The sequence below is a fragment of the Rhododendron vialii genome, chromosome 2a (genome assembly GCF_030253575.1).
Source record: "Rhododendron vialii isolate Sample 1 chromosome 2a, ASM3025357v1".
NCBI classification, from domain to species: domain Eukaryota; kingdom Viridiplantae; phylum Streptophyta; class Magnoliopsida; order Ericales; family Ericaceae; genus Rhododendron; species Rhododendron vialii.
Genome location: NC_080558.1, coordinates 23,005,697 through 23,029,619, shown reverse-complemented (window position 1 = coordinate 23,029,619; position 23,923 = coordinate 23,005,697). Strand labels below are relative to the sequence as shown.

Below are 23,923 nucleotides of genomic sequence, written 5' to 3'. Positions count from 1 at the left end.
AAATCCCGAACAAATTGATGCTTTGCAGAGATTACAGAGTCCCAAAACTACCAAGGAAGTCCAGAGGCTGACAGGAATGGCAGCAGCATTGAACAGATTCATCAGCAGGTCAAGTGACAAGTGCAGACCCTTTTTTCAGTTACTGAAAAAGAGGGAGGGATTTGAATGGGGAGCTGAATGTGAGCAGGCCTTCCAAGACCTGAAAAAGTACTTGGCCGAACCCCCATTATTGTCAACTCCACAGCCAGGTGAGTCCTTAATTCTGTATTTGGCTGTTTCCGAGCACGCAGTTAGTGCAGTCTTATTGAGGGATTTGGGGATCGAGCAAATCCCCATTTATTATGTTAGCAAGACATTATTGGATGCAGAGACGAGATATCTGCCATTAGAAAAACTTGTCCTGGCACTTAGGACAGCAACTAGGAAATTGCCACACTACTTCCAAAGCCATAAGGTTGTGATTCATACCGAGTATCCATTAAAATCACTGCTTCGAAAGGCAGATTTCTCGGGAAGGATCTCGACATGGTCTGTGGAGCTGAGCCAGTATGATCTCGAATATCAGCCACGAACAGCAATTAAAGGCCAAGTGTTGGCTGATTTTGTGGCAGAGTTTTCCCCCACTGTAGCTCCCTTGCCTCCTACGAGAAAGGAGCAGGCGGCTAACACATCATCCTTGAAGGATCAACCTTTTGCCGAACAGGATCCTAAAGAATGGAAGCTATTCGTTGATGGATCAGCATGTAATACTGGTTCTGGAATTGGAATTGTCCTTTTTCCTCCTCAAGGAGTTCTGATTGAACTCTCTGTTCGGCTTGGATTTAGTGCATCCAATAATGTGGCTGAATATGAAGCACTCTTGGCAGGACTGAGAAGTGCGAAAAACCTTAAAGCAGAGCGGGTAAGGGTGTATTGTGATTCCCAGCTTGTTGTGAATCAACTGTCCGGCGAGTACGAGACTCGAAATGAAAAGATGGTAGCCTACGTGCAGGCAGCAAAAGACTTGCTTGATACCTTCGAGAGGGTATATATTGAGCAAATAAGTTCTGGACAGAATGCTCATGCAGATTCTTTAGCTTGGTTGGCTGCAGCAGTACCAATAGAGTTTAAAAAAAGGGTGGCAGTAGAATACCTCAGTGAGCCGAGCATTGGGAGGAGTGTAGACTTGGTCTTGGACGTGAACCAAGGACCAAGTTGGATGGACCCAATAATGGAGTTCTTACGAGACGAGATACTCCCTTCTGATAAAAAGGAGGCCCACAAGATAAGAGTCAAATCTGCTAGGTTTTGGCTGTCCCCAGAGGGTAAGTTGTATAGGAAATCCTTTACGGGTCCCTATTTGCTATGCGTACATCCTGAGATGGTACAGAAGTTCCTTCATGAAATCCACGAGGGAACATGTGGGAGCCATGCTGGAGGCAGATCTATTGCCCACCGAGCAATTACTCAAGGCTACTGGTGGCCACACATGCAAGAAGATGCAAAGGTGTATGTAAAGATTTGTGAGAAGTGTCAAAAGTTCTCACCAATGATTCGAACACCCGCCGAAGATCTGGTGCCATTAACAAGTCCCTGGCCTTTTGCTCAATGGGGGATGGATATCGTGGGTCCATTGCACAAAGCAACTGGGAATCGAAAATTCCTGCTTGTTGCAACTGACTATTTTACAAGGTGGATTGAGGCAGAACCACTGGCCAAAATCACTGAGCCTATGATAGAAAGGTTCGTGTGGAAAAACATCATCACTCGTTTTGGGGTCCCTTATTCATTGATTACAGACAATGGATCCCAATTCCAGAAGAAATTCAAGGCTTTTTGTGCCCAATATGGAATAAGAAATTTTTATTCCACCCCAGCCTACCCTCAGAGTAATGGGCAAGCAGAGGCGTCTAACAAAACTATCCTAGATGGGATAAAGAAGAGGCTGGACAAAGCAAAGGGAAAATGGCCTGATGAGTTACCATTAGTTTTGTGGGCTCACCGAACAACGCCTAGGAGGTCTACGGGAGAGACCCCCTATTCGTTGGCATTTGGAACAGAGGCCGTCATACCTCTGGAAGTGGGTCTGCCGACCAACAGGACAGCTCTGGTTGAAAGTGGAGGCAATGATAGGGCCCTTCAAATCGTGCTTGACCTTGCCGAGGAGAGGAGAGAAAAAGCCTTGGTACATCTCGCTTCTTGCCAAGAACAGCTGATGAAAAGCTACAACAAGCATGTTCACCCTCGAGAATTTGGTGTTGGGGACCTTGTGCTACGAAAAGTGCTCGGCAACACCAAGGTGGCTAACGAAGGCAAGCTGGGGGCCAACTGGGAGGGCCCATACAGAGTAACTGAGATTATAGGCATAGGAGCCTATCGATTGGCAGATTTGGATGGTGATCCAATTCCAAGGCCTTGGAATGTTCATAATTTACGAAAATTCTTTGTTTAGAAGTATTAAATCCTGTTTTGGATTTACACTACGTGATTGTGTGGGAATTACGAATATAATTCCTTTGTTCTAGTTTTGATTATTTTTTAAAAAAAGGGTACGAGTAAACGCCCTCTTGCGTTTTACAGATTATGAATAAAATCACTTCTTTCGAATAACTATTGTGGTATTTAAATACGAACTACAAGTTTGGTTCTCCTTATTCGTATTGGGGAGCAGGGTATACCTTTTTGAGTATGTGAAACTTAAAAGTTTTATACATTTTTAAATACGTGGCACTTAACGAATACAAGTACGAAACACTTGTATAGAATCCCCAGTATGTGAATCCTGGGTATAAATTTGAATGCAAGTATGAACACACTTGTATGTATTTTCTTAAAGTACGTGATACTTAGCAAGTATGAAAATACTTGTGTGTTTTCTTTTAACAAATACAAGTACGAAATACTTGTATGGACGTTCAAAGTACGAGATACTTATATGGTGTTTTAAGTACGTGATACTTGAGAACCTGTATTGGCTTGACTTAAATGTAAGCCACATTTAGTTAAGTACGTGAAACTTAAACACAAGTACGAAACACTTGTGTGATGTTCTAAATACGTGATACTTAGGCGATTTTGTGTGAGTACGTGATACTTAACAAGTATGAATACACTTGTAAACTACTAAACTTAAAACAGTACGAGACACTGGGAAACAAATGTTTTTAAGTACGTGAAACTTAAACAACATTAAGTACGTGAAACTTAACAGGCGTGAAAGATTTGCTAAAAAGTACGAAATACTTATGCAAACGAATGATACATAAACGATGCTTAAACAGTACGAAATACTTAGATTGAAATTGCATACGAACAAATGCAGCAAACATGGAAGCCGAGCAAACCATAAAAGTTATGCCACGAAGGGCCGAATACCTGTTTTAAAAGTAAAGTATTGATAGTACTGGTACCACGCAGGGTAAAAAAGGCTATGGTCATGCAAGACCAGCCAGATGATTTTTAAAACTACCTGTTTATTATCTTAATCCAGGTTCTGAACCTCAGAAGGGACATCAGCCTCATCAACAACAGTAGCAGTTTGTACCTTTGGGATAACGATCTCAGTGGTCACTTCCAGAACAGATGATTGCACAACGTCATTTTGTGCCTCAACTTGTATTTCTTCATCAACATCTGCAAAATCATCAATCTGTTGATCAACGTCGTCTGCTGGAGCTGCAACTTGGCGACTTGGTAGATCATTCTCAACCCATAGGGGAGAATCCTCAGCAACTCCTGCCTTTGTAAGGCACGCCTCCCAGCAAGCAACCCAGATTTGGTCTTGAATATCAGGCATCTGCTCGACATAACTTGATGTTGTGGCGTCAAACCCCTTCTGATAACCATCTTCAAAGGATGCCTTTTTGGTGCTGTCCATCTCGGCCAAGACTTGATGCAGACTCTCCTCCGTGGTCACAAGCTTGCCCTTTGTCTCAGACAAGTCAGCTTTAGCTTTATCTCTCTCTCTCTCTAATCTCGTGACTGTTCAGATCAACCTGGTGTTGTCATTTAAAAGCCTGATCCTCTCGGCTTCAGCTTCCTGGAATTTTTGGCCCAGTACGACCATTTTTTGGATAAACTATAGCAAATACCAGATCGTGAGTAACTTTTTTCTTAAAACTTATAAAGATGAAGCTTTAAAGAAGAGAAGTTTTTATTACCTTGATTCCACTGACGAGACCAGTGGACACAAGCCGATCAGGGGGAGACAATGACTCTTTCTGTAAGTCAACAGGGAGTAGCAACCCTTGGGCCAGAGCAAGTGCTGTCTCCGACGAACTAGCACTATCCCCGACGTGAACGGGACGGTCTCCTCTAGTGAATAGAGGAGTCCATGTTTGAGGAAGTACTTGGGTAGTTGGTGAAACGGGGTGATGTGTTTCGATGTCTGCTTGAGAAGCAGTACCAGTAGGGTCTTCTGATCTAGGCCGTTTGTCTCTGTGAGCATCACTGGCCTCTATGGTAGTCTCCACTTCACGAGATGAAGTGGAGCGGCTCGAACCGCCTCTGTTACGACGGGGTGCAGGAGGGGCGTTCCCTGTGGAAGCTACCCGACCAGATCCCCGTCCCCGAGAAGAGACGGTGAGGAGAGAGCTGAGGTTTAAAGGCTGACGTGTCATGGTGCTAGAGTTAGGAGAAAATTGAGAATAACCTGAAGAGGATGATTGACTGGTGTCAGGATTCACTACTGGCTGTTCGGGTTGAAGAGAGGAGGCCTGACTTCGTGAGGATCTTCGAACTCTCACTCGTGGTAATGGAATTCCTTCAGAAATTGGGATTTCACCCAGTTGACCAGCTATGGTTACTCCTGCGTTAGCTCTTGTGCTCCTGGTCGGAGGAGCAGTTGATGTAGAGGCAGCACTGGTGCTAGGATGAGCAAGCCGCCTGTCGATGACACCTCTGTACGCAGGATCGTATCCCAGCAGCACGTCAGCGTCACGACCCCGACCAGCTGTTCGGGTACCAGGCACACCTTTATATTTGAGGACTTTATTAATGTCCTCTGTTCGGATGTTGCTTGGGGTGCGTCTGGGACGATGATTAACGTTTTCAGCTGCAAAAATTCAAATCAACAAAACAAATTTAGTACATGGAAAGGCTACGAGAAAGCAGTAAATGAAAAATTGTAAAAGGGTAAAATCAAGAGCATACGTGGATAGCCCCATATGTGGGGGCAATGGAGCCCCAGCACTTGGCCATCTTCCCCTAAAGGTTCGAATGCTCCAGTCACATAGAGGAAGTCGATTTCGTGGTCACGAGCAGAATCTGGCAGATTGAGCACGAAGCGCTTCTCTGCTCTCCTAACTTTGAAGTAGTAAGTATTATACTCAGGGTTTAGTACTATACTATACCACCACTGGATGTCCCAGATTCCTAAATTGGTTTCTAGAATCCCATTTAGGGCTATAGTCCCCATTATCAGTCTAAAAACGTTCGTAGAAACTTGCATGGGTGTAAGACGGTACCAGCTTAAAATCTGGCGGAGGAGTGGATGAAGGGGGAAACGGACCCCGCCTTCGACAATGGACACGATTGGGATACACATTCTATCCCACGATCCAGCATCCCTATCCGCTCCTAATGGAGCGAGTTCAAGCCCTACGTTTTCAGGGATATTGTATTTTTCTCTAAATGCCGCCATGGCAGCAGGGGTATCACAAAGCTTCCTAAACTTACTGGGTCTAGGAGGGTTGTCATCCGCCATGAGTATATTCAGAAAAGAAGAAAAGATGGGAATGGGTACGAATTGAAACCCTAGAAACGACCCACCAAATCTGAGAATGAGATCTCGGATAGAAACCTAAGAAGAAGAAGGGGAATGAGAGCGAGAATCTTACAAGAATATTGTGACGATTCCCTGAAATGCAATCAAGTTTGCAGACGGCGGCAATGGCAGAAAGCTTTTAAGAGAAAAACTGAACGTTTGAATATTTTTGGATGAAAAACCAAAAAGAGCCCTTTCAGGGGTTTAAGGGTGAGAGACGGAGACGAAACGTCTCCTCTCACACCATTACAGGAAAAAGTAACGGAAAGCAGAAACCGTTCTGACGCCGTTTCATCGAACGTCAGTTCGAAGTTAATGCTAGGCATACAAAAACGTGCCACGTGGAGTCGTTTACCCCGAAATGGTATAATGACATAGGCGCCAAAAGGCATCAATGAAGTATTGAAATTATGACTGCACGGGATCAAAAGAGTTTGGTCTAGATAGAATTCTGTTTCTAAGCGTCATATATTACCCCCGAATAGTGGTAAATACATGAAGCTGGGGAGCAATTGTAGGGAGGTATTCCCGAGCAGATACATTTAGTTACCAAACACGTGATGTTTGGGAACACGTGGTAAGTACGACAGGACCTACCGCCGGGCAGTTCGGTAAACAGCGATATGGACCAGTGATATGAGAAGTCATGGCTATAAATAGACTGTTCGGTTATGATACAGCCGAACAGATGATATAAAGAACCTAGCACGTGATACGAGTGATCACGGGCTGAAAGCAATACAATCGCTATCCGAATAAATGGTGCGTGGGACCATAGTTTGAATATAGACAGGACAGTCATGCTAAACAAGTATTCGGCAATATGGACCAGTGACATGAGAAGTCAATGGTCCAGGAAGGTTGAACGGGCTCAAGGACCAGTTACATGTGAGGTAGTTGGTTCAAGCCGTCTGCTCGGCTATGAGACGGCCGAACAAAGATTGAGCTCCAACTAAGATGGGAGCAAAGGGAATACTCTGGAAGATTCCAGAATAGTCATGTCCCATATAGGGATAAAAGATCCCAAGAATATAGGATCTGAGAAAGATACCCAACGAGTATGGGATGTTCGGCTCTTAAAGGAAAAGAATCCTGAAAGGACTCTTTTCCATAAACTGATAAAGGAAACGAGACTCCTTGATATCCTGGGTTTCCTATACGAGTTAGGAATCCTATGGCAATAAGGATGCTTGGACAGCAAGCATCCATAAATCTATAAATATAAGGTAAACCTAGAGGTAAAAGGTACGCAATACGTTGCATTATTATTGCTTTCCTACTGATAACTAGGGCTGAGTTTTCTAGTACGTGATACTAACAAAGGCATCGGAGGGCCTTTGCCACGAGAGGCAAAGGTGCACTCACCCCCTGTCTATTTTGCAGATTAGGGTTCAGACGTCGAGCTAGGGTTCCGGTGAAGAGGCACGAATAAGCCGTTGCAATCCAGTTGATCCGAAGCGTCAATTGTTTTCATCCCCCTACATATGTCAAGACGTGTCTCGTACATGTGTTATGAGCCGAAGCTCTAACTGGGCCAATTAAAGGACCCCAATGTCCTCTGCCAAGCTCTTTACCCTTTCGGGATGTCCTGAAATATCAATTATGAGCTTATAACTCATACCGGGCCAATTTAAGGACTCCGATGTCCTCTGCCAGGCTCTTTACCCTTTCGGGATGTCCTGATATGTTCTCGTCGTGTCCGCAAGGTTTCAAAATCCATTTTCCATCACGTTTGTACCGTTCAATCCAAATTTGATTCATAAAACAATTTTTGTAAAATCATGTCCAAACGAACATTTGAGTCATGGGAACGTTCAATGAGGTCTATGAATACAAATGATCAAGTTAGGGATCGTTTGGGAGGTGTTTGAATGGGTTGGAAGTGATTGAAAACCAAAACGGTGAAGTTTGAAGCAAAACAGTAAAAGCTGAAGATAAGCCAAAGGTATCGATACCAAGGGAAATGGTATCGATACCATTTGGTCCAGAATCATTCCAGACGCAAGGGTATCGATTACAAGGGCCAAAGGTATCGATAACAATAGATTTTCTGGGTTTTGGAGTTCAAAGGTATCGATACCTATGAAAATGGTATCGATAACAACGGGTTTTCTGGGCTTGATAACGTAAAGGTATCGATAACGATTACAAAAAGTATCGATAACATAGCTGTTCGAGTAGATTTTCTGCAGATTTTCATGGGTCTCTTAACAACAACGATATCAACAACAACAACTACAATCAATGGCACAAATCAAGCAATAGAAAACAAGTCATAAACATATATTGATAGTTAGAACTCCCTACCTCAAGATTGAATAACGAATTTAAAGGGTTTTCCAAGCTCTAGCCACAATTCTTGAAACCGAATGGAATACGTCTCCATCGAGCCTAATCCAACGCAATACGGGCTACAATGTGTGAAGGAATGGAAGATTGAAAGCTGCTTTGGATGGGTTTTGAGTTGAGTGTGAGAAATTTAGAGTGGGAGCAAGAGAGAGTGAGGGAGCCGAGAGATAAAGAGAGATGGACGGGAGTGAGGGAGTGAGGGGTGTGAGTGTGTTTCTCACACTCCTCCCTTATATACTCACAAAAATGCATATTATTCATTCACCCAAATCTTTAAAACTCTTACACATTGAACCCCTCAAACAATTATCCAAATAATATTCGTAATTTTTTTTTCATTCACGAAACAATTTAACTTTATTAAACGAAATTTCGGGTCTTTACAAGAGATCCTTACCAAATGAGTTTTCAGCAAAATCCAAAACATCCCAACCTTGATTCTTGAAACAAACCAAGAAAAACTCCTTCCAGGCTTGATCACGCATTTTCCCAAGTCTTTGTCGCTAGAATATAATAAAATGGAGGTGGATCTTCATGGATTTGAAGTATTTGCGAAGGATCCAAGCGAGAGAGATATGTCAAGAGGGGGTGAGATAAGAGAGTGTGAGAAGAGTGAACATAGGTGGAAAGGAAGAAAAGGGGAAAGGAGAAATGGGTATCCTCATCTTGGTTTTGGTTTATATAGTGCAACTCACACCACACACTCCTCAACTACTGGACACTTCATCAACTCCCATAATTACGCTGCAATTACGCAATAACCCCAAAATATTATCTACAATAAAAGGCTCAATCATGTATTAAAATTATGAAGTAAAAGAAATAAATGACCGATCTCTACAGGGGACGGTAATTTTTTGAACCATAGGAAGGGTCTGTGTATTCATCAGAAACCTTAGAGCAACCACATTAATTGCTAAATTTGGCACAATTTGTTGTCATTTCTCAAAAATGGCAAAAGAAATAGCAAATAGTACCCCGCACCCACAAACTCAAAATTTTCTCAAATTTTCTCGATTGAAAAATGGCACGAACTCCAAAAAATGACTATTAAATCCAGACAAATGGAATATTTTTGATTGAGAGAGAGAGAAATGAGAATAACAAGAACAAAATGGAATACATGGAGGTAGCACCCTTAATATTTTGTTGGCCAAATGACATTATTCATTAGTCAAAAATGAGAATGACAACGATAAAATGGATAAAATGGCTTTCGGTGGATGCTCTTAGAAAAATTCAGCATAATTTACTTTAAATATAGTAAAACACTGAACTAAACCGAACCGCTTGTTATGAATAAGGCTCCGTTCCGAAAAGGAAAATAAGTACTGATTTTTTAAGAATGTAATTTCAAGCTCAAAAATCATGTGCTTACGCAAATTATTTTCCTATCAATATGGATCTTGTTTGATAGATCTTATTGAGATCTTTAATATGGTGCAAAAAAAATTGAAAAATTATTTTTTATTTATACTATTTTTGAGTTTAAAAATATAAAATAAGTATTTATTTTTTAAGAAAGTGTTCTGGAACGGGGCCTAAGCCAAGCAAGTAAAAGTCTAATTTTTTTTTTTTTGATCCGCAGTAAAAGTCTAATTTGATACGGCTGACTTTACACAAGTTGCGTAAAAACAAAGAAAAGAAACGAAACTTTACTTAAATTGGTTACCAACTGTAACTACTCTTTACGTAGCCACAGCGGCAGCGGCAGCCCCAGCCCCAGCCCCATTGGTTGGGCTTTGTAATAGAATTGTAGTAATTGTCCCCATCGCACTTCAATAGATTTTCCCCCAATCCCTCCCTTCTCGAGAAATTTTTCAGTCCAGAGCGAATATATTCCATGTGGTATTGCTTGGTACTTTTGAGCCGTTCAATACTCTTTTGAATGGTTCAGATTGAAATCTTCTTTTCTCTCACCCCTCCTCTTTCACTCTCTCCAAATCCGAGCAATTCAAAACCGTATTAGACAGTTCGGATGTGCCGAGTTAGCACCACGTGGTACCCGGCACTAAAAAATTTCTCCTTCCTTCCCTCCCTCGACAATCACACAGGTGTCCTCACCATTTTGTCTTTTCTCTCTCTCTCTCTCTCTCTCTCTCTCTCTTCTCAAGCCCACCATAACTCCACCTCTCTCCTCCCTAGAAGAAATTCAAAACAGTCAGGCGGACTTCCCTTTATCCCTATCCCATACCCCATAATCCCATACATAGGGATTGACGCAATTTCATATCCGCACGTACGAGTAGAGTTATCTATCACTGATGACATCCACGACACTGAAAGTAGCTGCAGCAGCAGCAGCGAGGTCATGGTCATGGTCATGGGCTTCGACATCAGGATAACAATCCCAATGACATCAACCCTGACATAACCCCGAGAAAAAAGCCCACCCTCTCTCTAAAAACTTCTACCATAAATAGAGGGTTGTGTTCGTACATATGGCATCCACGGCACCTTGGCTGCATTATTCTCCGGGCTTCAAAATCACATGCGCTAATTCGTTACCCTCCCCTAATTCTTCTTCTGCTGCTGCCGCTGCTTCGTCTTCCTCTCCTAGTTGTTCGTCCTTCGATAATCGACACGCTTTTGGTTGGAATTGGAACAACTTCTCTAATTTTTCCGGTTAGTTTTACTCCCCCCCTTCTTCCTAATATTTGTTCTGGTTTTTTTGTACGTCTTAAATTCTGGTTTTCGTTTGATTTTATATGCTCTTGCCATGAATCATCGGTCGAAAAAAGTTTGAAAAAACTGTCTTTTTTTTTTTGTCTTAATTCATCTTATATGAAGTTTTTTCGAGCTTTGGTCCATTTTTTTAAATACTGATCAATCCTTAAAATTATGAAAAAAAAAAAAAAAAAACGGCCGATTACGAAAAGTAAATAATATCAAAAAAATACCCGTGCAATAATGTAGAAAGAAAATGCAGTGGTCTATAAAAGTCGTTAGGCGCTAGTAAGGCGAAAGAGGGGCGCCTAGCACCAAGAGCCTGACTAGGCACCGACTAGTCGGCCGCCTGGATCGATTTTTGGAATAGAGAGAAAAGGTGTCGTCGTAAGGTAAATTTGGCACTTGTGCTTTTCGATTTGTTCATTTAACCGAGGTGAATTCGTAATTAGTTTAGAATTTTGAGGGAAAAGCAGAATCTAGTGAGTCTAATTCCCAATTTAATTCGTGGTGATTCAAATCGATAACGAGTAGTTTTCCATGCATGCTTTTTAACATGTAAATAGAGGTGAGAAATTGGGACAAATTTACTACTCCAGTTTTGATGATTTGCAGAGTGGTGATAGTATATCTGAATTGTCTCTTGATATGTTGGTTAGCCACCCCAAATTATTTTGTAGAAGATAAAGCAGTATTCCTCACGTGAAAATTACCTCATCAGTCACCCCTTGTACATTAGTTTAGAATCGTGTGTTAGCCCAGATGTTCGAGTCTTGGACCTGTATTTTCGTTTCGTGAAGGTATAAGGTTTACAGCGATCTGCGGTTCTGTTGAGGAGTTAAAACTGGTAAGTTGCTCAATAATTGTAACAAAATTGAGGAGCTCTTATTTACCTAAAAATGAATAGATTGAGGAGCTCCCTATGTGCCTTCAGGGGACCACAATTACAAGATTCACTGGTGCTTATTTCCAGCCACGTAAATATGATTTGTAAGCTAATTGACATTTCTGATTATCATTGGATTCTTAAGCAATGGCAAAATTTATCCAACTGTGTAAACAGAAAATAATTCTGATATATAATCGAAATAAATTGATTTCTACAGGCGAAAATTAAGGATCATTGAGGAAAATGAATGAAAAACTACAAGTACACTCACATATTATATTTTTCAGCAATTTGTGGTGGCAATGAAACTTTATTTAGATTTCAGTGGAAAGTTCTGTTGAAAACTGTTAAATTCATATGCAAAGGGATATACTTTAACAACTCCTGTATCAACTTAGCTCTGCCCCTGTTTTAGGTACCAAACTTATCATGCATTGATGCAATAAACGGCCTTTTCACTTAAGATTATTTGGTATAGGAATACAGTCAAAAGGTTTCAAATTCTTGTGTTCAGTGGTAAAAACTAAAAACTCAGCTACTGTACTCAGACTCTCAGAGGTTCTGAGTTCAAGTTTGTTGACACTCTTTATGCATTTACTTGAAAGTCAGATATGTACCAATCTGGCCCTCCTAGAACCTGTTCATGGTACGGACTAGGTGTGTTTTTTTTGGGTCTTGTTTGTTTATCCTGATAGAGCATTGGTATCCTTTTAGACTTTTCCGCATTTATACAATTGCTCACTACGGCTAACACATGTTTTGGACCTCATTTGCACGAAGAGGGGGTGGGATACATAGAAGAGGGCCGGAGGCTGAGGTTGGAAGTGCCTAGGGAAGCATTTGCAATGCATATATCGAGGGCTGAATGGATTTCAGAGATACTGTTGCAACTGAAAATGCTTGTGTCTGTTTTAAGGGTTGTATTAGTATTCGGTGTAAATAAGAAGTATAGGAGCCACAACACTGTTGCCAATGGAGGTTAGGTATAGATTCAATTAAGGTTGCACTTGTATCAACGTGTTCCAAGTTCATTCCTACACTGGAGTGCCACAAATTGGGGATTTGGATTCCAGTATTTGTATGATTTTGTTATCCTTCCAATTTGTTATCTCGGCTTACAATTTGGCTCCTCATTTAATCCTAAAGCATTCTGGAATGATTCCAAGGGGGATTGGAAAGATGGGAGCAGTAATTTCTGCTGAAAGTAGGCAGCTCACCGATATTGTCAGTACTTTATTGAGCTGGCCAACCGTCATTATGTCTGTTCACACTATCCATGTCTCTGTTGCAAAGAGAGTTGAAAGTTGCAGCAAGTTTTTTCTGGGGCATCATGGAATGAGAATTTAAGTACGATATGCTCTCTTCTAATGGAAGGAAACTGATTGATTAGGTAGCTGGGTATATTTAATAAGGCTCTACTCGGGATGGCGTGCTTGTGAGAAGGATAATATTGAAGAACGTGTTGGAGGATGAAGGAAAATAATGGCATTTCATGGGGTTACAAGATGTTATTGGTGGTGGCTATGTTTCAGGGGAGGCAGGGGAGGGTGCTTTAGAGAAGGGATTGAGTCAGTTTGGAAGGCCTTTCTGAAATTTCCACAATAGGTGCTGAGGAGCGAAGAAATGAAGTTTTTGTCCCACTAATGGATGGTGGTTGAGGAGTTGGAGAGATTGGTTCCTTCCATTTTTCTTCTTGTGGCCAATAATAGAGAAGCTTCGATGGCAGATCATGTGCAGGCAATAGGGCTCTGATGTCTTCTGGGATGGTGGATTGTTGAGGAGTCTAACCTTCTTCACCTTCATTTTGAGTATAGGCGCTTTGGAGGTGGTGAAATCCCTTGTGTTGACTGTAAACAGGAAAGGAAGGTTTTATGTGAAGTCCTCCTATGAGCATTGTTGGGGGGGGGGAAAGAAATTTGGTCTTTGGGGTCCTTGTCCAATTTTGCTTTCTTGGTGTGGAATAAGGCCCCTGAAAAGACTGTTACAATTGATAATCTGACTGCAAGATTAAGTAAAATGGTGCTGCATTTGTGAATGTAGTGTGATGACAGTTTGTCATATGCCTGTTTGAATAATGGTAGGGATGTAGGTTTGGGAAGCATGGACGGGAAGGCATTGCAGCTAGCTCCGTTGTGCGTGATGGGGGCTTTACTAGAGGAAGTGGAACAGGATGACCTTTTGAAGGGTGGATATGCTCTTCATATGGTCACCATCTATTCTCTTGTCCATTTTGATTAGCTGGGCTACAAGAGAGGTTTTGCCTAGTCTTGATCATTTTGTTGATTTTGTAGCGTCTTTTTCATTTTGAAGCTATGGGGTACTTTGGTTGTTTGAGTGTACAAGCTTCTCTTCCTTGGGCGGCATATGTTATCATACAGTTCAACCTTGTGTACATGGTTGCATCCCCTTAGATTCTCTTATAGTAAAATTCAGTTACTAGAAGAAAAACATTGTACAAAACAGCCGACCTTAATAACTGCCCTCAACACATAGAGAAGAAACTGTAGACTAAATCAAGTAGGTCATATAACTATTATATCCATGTGTTCTCCAGGTTGGTATTGATAAAGGAGATCTGAGTATCAATATCCATAACTAATGCCTTTAGTTCACCTTTTGTACACAGTGGATTGCTCCCATTTATTTAGACACGTAACATGTGAACCAAACTTACCTGATATCGTTGTTAAGAGTCCTCTATCTGTATTCTATCGTTGTTTAAGCAACTCTCTCTGCTCTGATTTTTCTCAAGTCGCTTTCTTGATTTTGGTCTAAGGCTGTTAACTAAACTTGCCCAGGAATTAACAATATTTGGAAACAACAAAGCATTAGAGCTCAAGCTATGGGTACCACTCAAGGCAATGGTACATCACCGAGGGCCAGTGCTCTTGTGAAAGATGAACCTGATCATCTTCTTGTCCTTGTTCATGGCATCATGGCGAGGTTTGTATCGATCAATAATTACTTAAGAATTTATTCGTGATAAGGAGTTCTCATGAGGGAGAGAGAAAGGAGAAGTACATAAGAAGGTAGGGAAACCAATTTGTCGTTGCATGCTTTGGTAATTTCCTTTTTTTGTAGTATTTTCCTTTTTTCGAGTGAGGTCTATCTGCTTTTATTGCGTTCTAGCATGTTTCTTCTTCAGTTTGCTGTAGCTTGCAGTGTGCAGGTTCTATCAGTTCAAGTCTATAGGAGTCTTCTTTCTCAATAAATTGCTTGGGTTTGCGTTTGATGTTAGAAAATGAAGAGTTGTATTTACTTTGTTGAGTGAAGTGGTGTTGGCCTGCCCCATAGCCAAGGGCAGATGGAGCCTGGGGGCATGTGGGGCCACCTGCCCCCATTAGGCTTGTTTGGACCATAGCTATTGTATAGAAGGTTGAAAAGAAGAGAGGGAGAAGCACTATGAGAAACAGATTCAAAGTTTATAACCGGATCAGCAGGTACACACCTCCTCAAAAAGCGAAACAAAGATCGAAAGATTTTGATTCCAAATAAGAGACGAAAGAAACCACTAAAAAATGAAACTCTTTTTGAAAATTACAGTTTGTATTGTTACCACTCTAAAAGGTATAATTATTTGAATTGTCTAATTAGAGAGAAGTTACTGTGGATATTTAGCTAAAAATTTGCCCCTACTTGTCAAAATTTCTGGATCCACCCAGACCACCCCTGCCAATTACAAGCAGTTCTAGATATCCTTGCACATAATGTAGACGTCAATTTGGCCTTTTGGTTGCCTTGGTTAATCCCTTTTTCAGGGTGTTGGTTTTTTGAATCAATTATGAAGTAGGAGACTGACATCGGGTATCTGTGTCTTCTTTACCAGAACTTAGTATCCACTTCTATGCTAACTACCCCCTCCTACACCCATCCCCACAATAAAAACAAAAGCTTCCCTTTTGGTATTAACCAACTCCGCCCCCTTCGAGTCACCCCTCTATTTTAATCCCTACAAGTACTGACAAAATAAAATTCAATTTCTTGAATGTGGAGATTCCATAGTTATTCTAATATGGAGATGGTGGTTCACTCTCTTTTTAGTGTTATGGCTTGATTATAACTTATCACCAAGGGAAAAAGGAAAAATTGTTCATTTTGGTATTTGCATATTTAACTGTATTGTTTGATTCCCACACTGAGGATAACGATGTGCAATGGAACCATAATTTATGTTTTATGGTTACGGTTGTTACAGCCATAGATCCAACTGACCAAACTGATTTTGAGTATAATTGTCCTCTAAGTAATGCAGTCCAAGTGATTGGATATACGTAGAAGCAGAGTTGAAGAGGCGCCTTGGAAGGAACTTTTTAATCTACGGTATGTTCACCTACACAGCTCATCATGATTTGTCTTCCGTGTCCCGGCTAATATTCAATTGTGATGACTAGTGGTGCTCTAATGACTTCACTGATGCTTATTATACAACTAAGCACACGGTTGTTGGTGGACTGAAGAACGACCTAGTTTGTGTTCATTGAAATAGAAAGTTCATGAGAGACGTCTCACTCCGCTTGGTTGAGCTTTTAGAGAGTAACTTTAACTCTCGGCACAGTTTTCAATAAATCTTTCTCTCTATTTCTCTCCACTCATTACCACTCAACTCTCAAAAATAACTTTCTAAAAGCTCAACCAAACAAAGCGAATAATGAGAATGAAGTGGCAGGCTTCTTATTCAAAGTTGTTTCTAACTTCTCTAGCTTGTGTGCATTGTAGTTTTGGAGTCACACATTGCTAATGAAAAAGGGCTAATTGATTTCTATATTAAGGTTTAACTATTCCTGCGCAGCTAGTTCATGCAACACATTTACAAAAACATTTGCTGGGATTGACGGGGCTGGAAAAAGATTAGCTAATGAAGTGAGTATAACTAGTTACGTTTGTGTGTGTGTTTTTGAATCAGTCTCACAAATTTATTCTACTAATGTTTGTGAGTGTGTGTGTGCCATGCGTATCCGTGTGCATGTGCGAGTACCTGTTCTAACAGTCTATGCTCAGGCTGAGAAAGGAAAAGTTTGGTTTGCATTTTGGGCAGTCTCTTTGTGCAAACAAGATTACAAGTTTAAACCAACGCATTATCTTTCCTCTTTTTGGCTTCTTCTAAACATTGTAGAAACCAACACACGCTTACTTTCCAGCTTTAGTTCCGATTTTGCAGCCTGTGCGTGTGGTAACAAATTCCTTGTTATCTATTATGTGGTTGTAAACAGGTCATGCAAGTAGTTAAAAGGACTGACAGCTTAAAAAGGATCTCCTTTTTAGCCCATTCTCTTGGTGGATTGTTTGCCAGATATGCAATTTCCGAACTTTATTCACCAGCTGCCTTAAGCACTGATGAGTGTGATGAAGTCCCTGCTTCTACTAATTCAAAGTCAAAAACAGCATCCCCTTCAAGAAGAGGTTTGGTTGCAGGGTTGGAGCCAGTCAATTTTATTACCCTGGCAACTCCACATCTTGGGGTGAGAGGGAAGAAGCAGGTTCGTTCTTGTTGGTTTTGACTAATCTGTATTTATGGTTGCTGCATAACGGCTATTTACATTGGGCCAATCTGTGGTTTGCCTACGCTTTTTTCACTTTTAGATGTTCTGTGCAGCATGTGGCATGCATCACTTTACAGACAGCTACATATCTTCAGTCTTGAATTTCATTCACAATTATTTAAAGGTTTTTGCAGGCTTTTATTTGCTCATATGAATTTCTGCAAAACCTTTAGAAGTTTAAGCAATAGCAGACCTGCATTGAGACAATAATAATGGTTTTACTTGAGAGGTCATGTCAACAGCAAACCACGTTTAAACTCATGAATGGATTTGTTTCAAGTAAAAAGGACAAGTCTACTTAAATTGCCTGATCATGTTGAAATTGGGCTGAGAGAGTTTTGGGCTTTCAGTTGTTGTGGGGGACATGTTAGGCAGTGCATAATTTCACCATGACAGGTGAGAACTTAGGTTTCATAAGGGTCTCATCAACCACCCAAAAATGGTTGATTAATGCCCGGATTTTTACCAACATTCTTCCCGAAGGAGCTTTCACGGTCAATGAAATTGCAGGATGATGCTTCAGGGACTGTCTTGGGTGTTTCCAAGTGGCTCACAGGTTGGTGCTTTTGGTAATTGGTAGCTGTGTCAATGGGTGCAGGGCTGCATTGCAGTGGTTTCGATGGCATTTGGAAGTGGTTTTCTCTCATGCCTTGTGAGGATTGTGGTTGCGGTCAGCTGTGGAGGCATGTTGTGCTCAAAGAAGAGAGGGAGACTGGTGGGGAGAGCGGACAAGACAATGTATGTGGAAAAACAGGAGAGAAAGGCTTGCAAGAATGGGAGAGCGGAAAATAGGTTATTCGAGCTAATTCAGTATGTCAAGCAAGAGTATTTTAGTGAATCCACCTTGTTTTACTAGACATGGGAGGCGATCGTTGTATTGATGTACCAAAAATAAATATTAAAACACGATAATTATTACCACTCAAGAGAAGTGTAGAAGATATCCGAGTATTGTTTCTTAGGGACTAAGAAGCTAACTTACCCCAATTTCATTTAACTTTTAACTTGCATTGAGCAAAGGGATTTTGATGTTTGATTTCTAAAGTTCTTAAAAATGAGATGAAAGAAATTTAAAATTAAGAGTGAATGAATGGAGAGGAGATCAGGGTTTCAAATTCACTCTACCACTCGTAACAATAAGTATGTATCGGTAACGTCAAATCTCCTGGATACTGTTAGCATTTGCAAGCCCTCATAGTATCCCCTAGAAGTATTGATGAATCACCTTTTTTTGCACATCAGATCCGATGACGTGGGTGCGGACGCTCGGGTTATTCCTTTGGACGCTTGGCCCCGACAAAAAACCAGTAGCTGTAAACGTATCTGTTTGGACACTTAGCTTGGCCTAAAATCCAGAAATTCTAAAATACCCATTCGGATGCTTAAGGCAATCCGTCCAGATGCCTGAGGCAGATTTTGGCTCCCAACTCATCATGATTTGTACTCATCCTCTACCGTCTAGAATTCATTGTTTGAGCTCCAAATTCAGCACGAGCAGTCCCCGAGTCCTGAAGCATGACAGACAATTATCAAACTCCAAGTAGCGGACTTATAGTTTATGTTAACACTTACGGAAGTCCAGTATTATGTGAACACTTATAGTCTTGGTGTAGTTTACCTTTTCTTTCAGTACGTCGCTTTTATATAGCTCCACTCAAAGCACTTATACAAAATCCTCAGAACTCAAAAATCAACACTAATCAAAGGTAGATTAAGTGAGGTCACAAGAGGGTCTCATGTTAAATCCCCAATTCTCACCTTTTCTTGCTAACATACTCTGCATCAATTGGTTTTTTTTTATCTCCGTTATGTTATGTGTACTCAAGAGTACATCAGAACAGTTCCTCGTCTATGATAAAGATCATACTTCTTGAAGAAATGAATGTTTTCCTTCTACCATTTATTTTGAGCATCTATATTTCATCTTTCATGGCTGTCATTGAATATATTATCCTATGGTGAGTAGTTTTATGTTTTCTGATAACACGTTGACATTAATTTTCATCCGTTGACTATTTTACAGTTTAAACGTTCTCAAAGCATTCGAGGGTTCGTTTTTCCAAAAATAGAGTAAACCAATGATTATGCTAGTGGTTCTTGTATTTCGAGATGAATAATGAAGACTTTGTCATTGTTTGTGGATAATGATTAGACTCGATTTCCTTCTTTCAGCTTCCACTTCTCTTGGGGTTTCCAATCTTAGAAAAGCTTGCTCCATCAATCGCTTCCATTTTTGTTGGCCGAACTGGTAGCCAGTTGTTCCTCACCGATGGTAAACCCAACAAGCCACCTCTTCTATTAAGAATGGCATCTGATTGTGAAGATGGAAAATTTATGTAAGTACAAAGTTTTTCATTTTGTTTTCTTCTTCATGATGTTCATAACTGGCTCCCTGTTTGGTCACAGGATTCTGAAACTTCTTGTATCCTTTTTTTTAATCTGGCAGATCAGCCCTTGGTGCGTTTAGATGCCGTATTCTTTATGCCAACGTCTCATATGACCGTATCCTGCTGCATATCAATGTGTTATTGCTCTAAAGGAGTGGATTCTTTTCGGGTTTCTTTATCTGTTTACATATTCTCAAATTATTCGCTTTCCTTGACACTATACAGACATGGTTGGTTGGCGCACATCCTCTATAAGAAGGGAGACAGAACTTTTTAAGGTGACTTAAGCGGTTTCTTCTTTTAAACCGCTTCAAATGTTGACTAAGATGAATAGGTATTCTAGCTGTGAGAATCCAATTAGAGTTAGATGAGAATACCAAATATTGGTGTGGATGGAAACTGCAACTCAATAATGACCAGCCTTCAGGTTCAGGCCTATGGTTCTAAATCTAGCTCATCTCCTGAAAGAGATCTTTAAGAGATTATTTGTGGATAAACATTTGGTTTTAGACTCTCTGTGCACAGTGCCGGATTTAGGAGAAGGTTTAAGAATGAGCAAAGAGACGCCAATCTAATTGCAGCATAGGTATAACGAATTGATGTTGCTTCAACTTGTAACAACTGGGGCACCTGTGGGACCTTCACATAACTTTTTTTTTCTCCCTTCTCTCTTTTCTGCATTACCTGGACTCTTCTTATTTCTTGGATCTCAACACTTGGATGAACGTATGACACGCGTGTTTGGCATATTTCGTTAAACATTCACCCAGCCAAGATTTGTAATTCAGTTTACCTTGGAACTATGCATAAAACTCCCGCATTATGCATGAATTGCTCTATCACCTTCTAAACACATTTTTACCCAAGAAAATACAGGAAGTTGCTGAGAAATTTCAATATTTTGCCATGTTTCTGTAAATTTCAAATTAGGCTTGGTTGAATCTGACGCTGAGACGCATACTCGTACCATTTTTACATAGTTCAAACTCGGCCTCTTCTCACAACATTTGTTGCTTCTCCCTCTCTTTTCCATTGTCTAGGATTATAACATGATCTTTTTTGGGAGCAGTGGATTTTTTCTAATGTGTAGCGCATACCTCAATTCTCATTGTGTACTCTTGGAACTTCCTATTTCATTCTGATGTTTCCTAAACAAATTGGCAGCCCCCTCTTCAATCTCTCAATGGTTACAAGCATGTTGTTGATGTTGAGTACTATCCACCAGTTTCATCCGACGGTCCCCATTTTCCTCCAGAAGCAGCTAAAGCAAAGGCGGCAGCACAGAATGCACCCAACACAGAGAATACTGTTGAGTATCATGAAATTATGGAAGGTAATTTGATGCATGTACCTTAGCTGTATATATCACAAGAGGTACATATTACGAGTGCACTATCCAGAGCAGCTCGTTTGGATACCGGACAAGATAGGGAGTGATAGAGACCATTCTTGGGATAATCATGGAATGGTGTATCTGTGGGATGAATAATGTTACAGAGGATATCATATACTACTTTAACCCATGGTTGGTTGAGATTAGATTTCAAGATATTTTTTGTTCTTACAGCTTTTTATCTTATCTTTTTCTTTCGTGCTAAAAGTGGATATGCATATAGGCTCTGCCAGCGACTATTGGCCTCAGTACCACAACCATCTGCAGGGAACTCCACTACACCTATGTCAGGGCCAAAATTTAGGTCTCACCCCGTGCCACAAGAGTATGGACAAGTATTGAGCAAGGAGCTACAATTACTTACCCATTGAACCAACTATTTTGTGATTGCTTTTATCCTATCTCCTCCCACTCTATCCCAACTCCCCCATGGGATTGAGTTATCCAACCTTCATTGGATGTAGTATCCTTTCCTGCCACTCTATCCTATAATTAAATTGTACAACTTGTACAACCTACTGCGGGTTAAACAGTTCATACAGATAACTAGTACATTCGCACCTTTTAATCCCGTTAACAAAGATGCAGCTAACATTTTTAGTCTTCAGAAGTTCACATGGAAAGTCTAAATACTGTTAGTGTTGAAGAATCCCTTGCTTCTCACGAGTCGCTCTCGTTTGATATGAATTCTTTAGAAATTCATATGTTGATTTCCATTTGTTTCCAGTAGCAAACTGAAACATGGGTTTTCACTTTCTCAACAGAGGAAATGATACGTGGCTTGCAACAGTTGGGATGGAAAAAAGTTGATGTCAGCTTTCACTCAGCAATCTGGCCATTCTTTGCCCATAACAATATTCATGTACTATATCGCCAATTTCTATTTCGAAGTGCTTTCTGTTTCATGTGTACTCAGGATTTTATTTACTTTTGGACTTGCTAATTTCATCGTTTGCAAACAGGTTAAAAATGAATGGTTTCATAATGCTGGAGCTGGAGTGGTGGCGCATGTTGCAGATAGCCTAAAGCAACAAGAAACGCTTCAAGACTCTAATTCATTCATTGTCGCTAGCTTGTAGCTCCCAATTGTCTTCTAGCGCTTGAAAAAATGAGACTATGTTGATTACACAATTCATTTTTTCGGCCTGGGATTGTGATGTACTGTTGAGAAATGATATTCAATAGAAAAAATGTAAATGGCCCCCAATAACAATTTATTTCGTTGTACAATTGTAGATCATCGAACTTTTTGGCATTAACTTGAGTCTTTTGTGCTACCTGGCAATGTTGTAATCCGCAATGGCAGATCTTTGTCACTTGAAAGAGTATAAAGAGGACTTGGAACATCCCAGAATCTTATCATATTGACGAGATTTGGTGAAATTTGAAAGTGGCTCAACATCAAACTTTTGTCGCAGTGGAAAAGGGCTCTATTGGTTCAGCTACTTTTCAATATTGCTAGACGTCCCGACTCTGTTTGAAAACAAGTCTAATTTTCTCCTTCCTTCCCCACAACCATTTGCCCCCCCACGTTCAGCCATGGTCTCTAATCGACAACTCTCCTCTAACTTGTTTTCTGTACAACTTCTGGAAACTTGCAAATGAGATATATATTCCTGGGTTCCAAAAATAGAAAAACATGATGTCGATTTTTTTCTGAGCAGAAAACAAAAACCCTAAGTTACTAAGGTAACGCCTAAGTTTGCAACTCTGTGTACACATACCATAATGTCACAACTACTTCAAAAGGAGGAGGAGGAAGTTGAACATTGAAATGGCATCTTCTCCTTCCCCTTGCTGATGTAATTCGTAGTAGGGTTTGTTAAAGCAACCGGATCCATGCGGATCACATAGAAGAAGAAAGCTGAACACAATTTCAAAGTTATAAGCAAAGCTTTGTGAGAGAAAGCTGAACACAATTCCAAAGTTATAAGCAAAGCTAGTGAGATACAATATTGAACTACCTGACATGTTTGATAAGAAGAGGATAAAGAAGTTCAGGGGAATGAAGGCTAAGGAGCTCATGGGGAATGAAGGCTAAGGGGATCATGTTGCAGCCCCCGGTTATTGAAATCACAGTCGAGCAATGGTTTGTAGGAAAGATTTAGTTCAAGAGCATCGCCGGCTATGTTACACGGATACGGGGACACGGCAAAAATAAATAAATAAATATATATAGGAGCATTATATATACATCATATTACACTTTTAACCCAAAATAATTGAAGTAATAGACATTTACTCCAAAAAGAATTTTAAAAAATTGCATATTTAACCCCTACCGTGTCCCCTCACGTGTCCCCCTAAAAAAGTTAATTACATTTATTGGACACACCACGTGGCGTGTCCCATACGTATTTTGCAGTGTCCCCGTGTCGTACACAGGGACACGCCAGCCTTTAAGAGTGTTAGAGCCCGTTCTAGAACACCTTCTTAAAAAATAAGTACTTATTTCAAATTTTCAAACTCAATAATTTTTTAATTTTTTTTACACCGTATTAAAGATCTCAATGAGATCTTTCAAACAAGATCCATATTGCATATTTTTAGATTTCAATAAACCTATCATTTTTAAGCTTGAAATTGCCTTCTTAAAAAATAAGTACTTATTTGGCGTTGCGGAACGGGGCCTTAGTGCTTCATATCTCGCTGGTATTACCAAAATATTTCCAGTCTCAGCATCTGCAGCTAGCAAATTGAACTGATGCTTTTCCAATACAGTTTATCAATTTGTTTCCTTCAAATATTGTGTTGATAAAAATGTTCAGCAACTTTAATGTATCATCAGATTTGGTAAGTACAAAAGTGAGGAAAGCAATATTTATTTCCGGAGCACAAAGCAATTATGGATTTCTTCATTCTCTTCCTTTCCTCTATCCTCATCCAGATAAAACTCCACTGCTAAGTTGCAGAAAATGAAGACACAATAAGTGATTACATGTCTTGGAACACAAC

At 40.4% G+C, this 23,923-nt stretch overlaps 1 protein-coding gene across 2 annotated transcripts; it reads left to right on the top strand.

The window, feature by feature from the left end:
- The first annotated feature begins 10,153 nt into the window (after nt 1-10,153).
- Nucleotides 10,154-22,245, top strand: LOC131315852 (lipid droplet phospholipase 1). 2 transcript variants are annotated; one of them, XM_058345064.1, is made up of 11 exons: nt 10,154-10,717; nt 14,447-14,591; nt 15,901-15,968; nt 16,438-16,508; nt 16,859-17,125; nt 19,361-19,524; nt 19,635-19,690; nt 19,801-19,853; nt 20,740-20,908; nt 21,733-21,830; nt 21,931-22,245. In XM_058345064.1, the coding sequence occupies exons 1-11, from the start codon at nt 10,534-10,536 to the stop codon at nt 22,045-22,047; spliced, it is 1,392 nt and encodes a 463-aa protein (XP_058201047.1). In that variant the 5' UTR covers nt 10,154-10,533; the 3' UTR covers nt 22,048-22,245. The 2 variants fall into 2 exon arrangements, with proteins under 2 accessions (XP_058201047.1, XP_058201048.1); XM_058345065.1 differs by lacking the exon at nt 10,154-10,717 and adding an exon at nt 13,577-13,902.
- The last annotated feature ends 1,678 nt before the right edge of the window (nt 22,246-23,923 follow it).

Excerpts from the sequence above, each read along its gene's own strand:
- LOC131315852 (XM_058345064.1), top strand. The coding sequence starts at position 10,534 with ATGGCATCCACGGCACCTTGGCTGCATTATTCTCCGGGCTTCAAAATC. Across the intron at positions 10,718-14,446 it reads CAACTTCTCTAATTTTTCCG|GAATTAACAATATTTGGAAA; the intron begins GTTAGTTTTACT and ends AAACTTGCCCAG. Across the intron at positions 17,126-19,360 it reads GGGTGAGAGGGAAGAAGCAG|CTTCCACTTCTCTTGGGGTT; the intron begins GTTCGTTCTTGT and ends TCCTTCTTTCAG.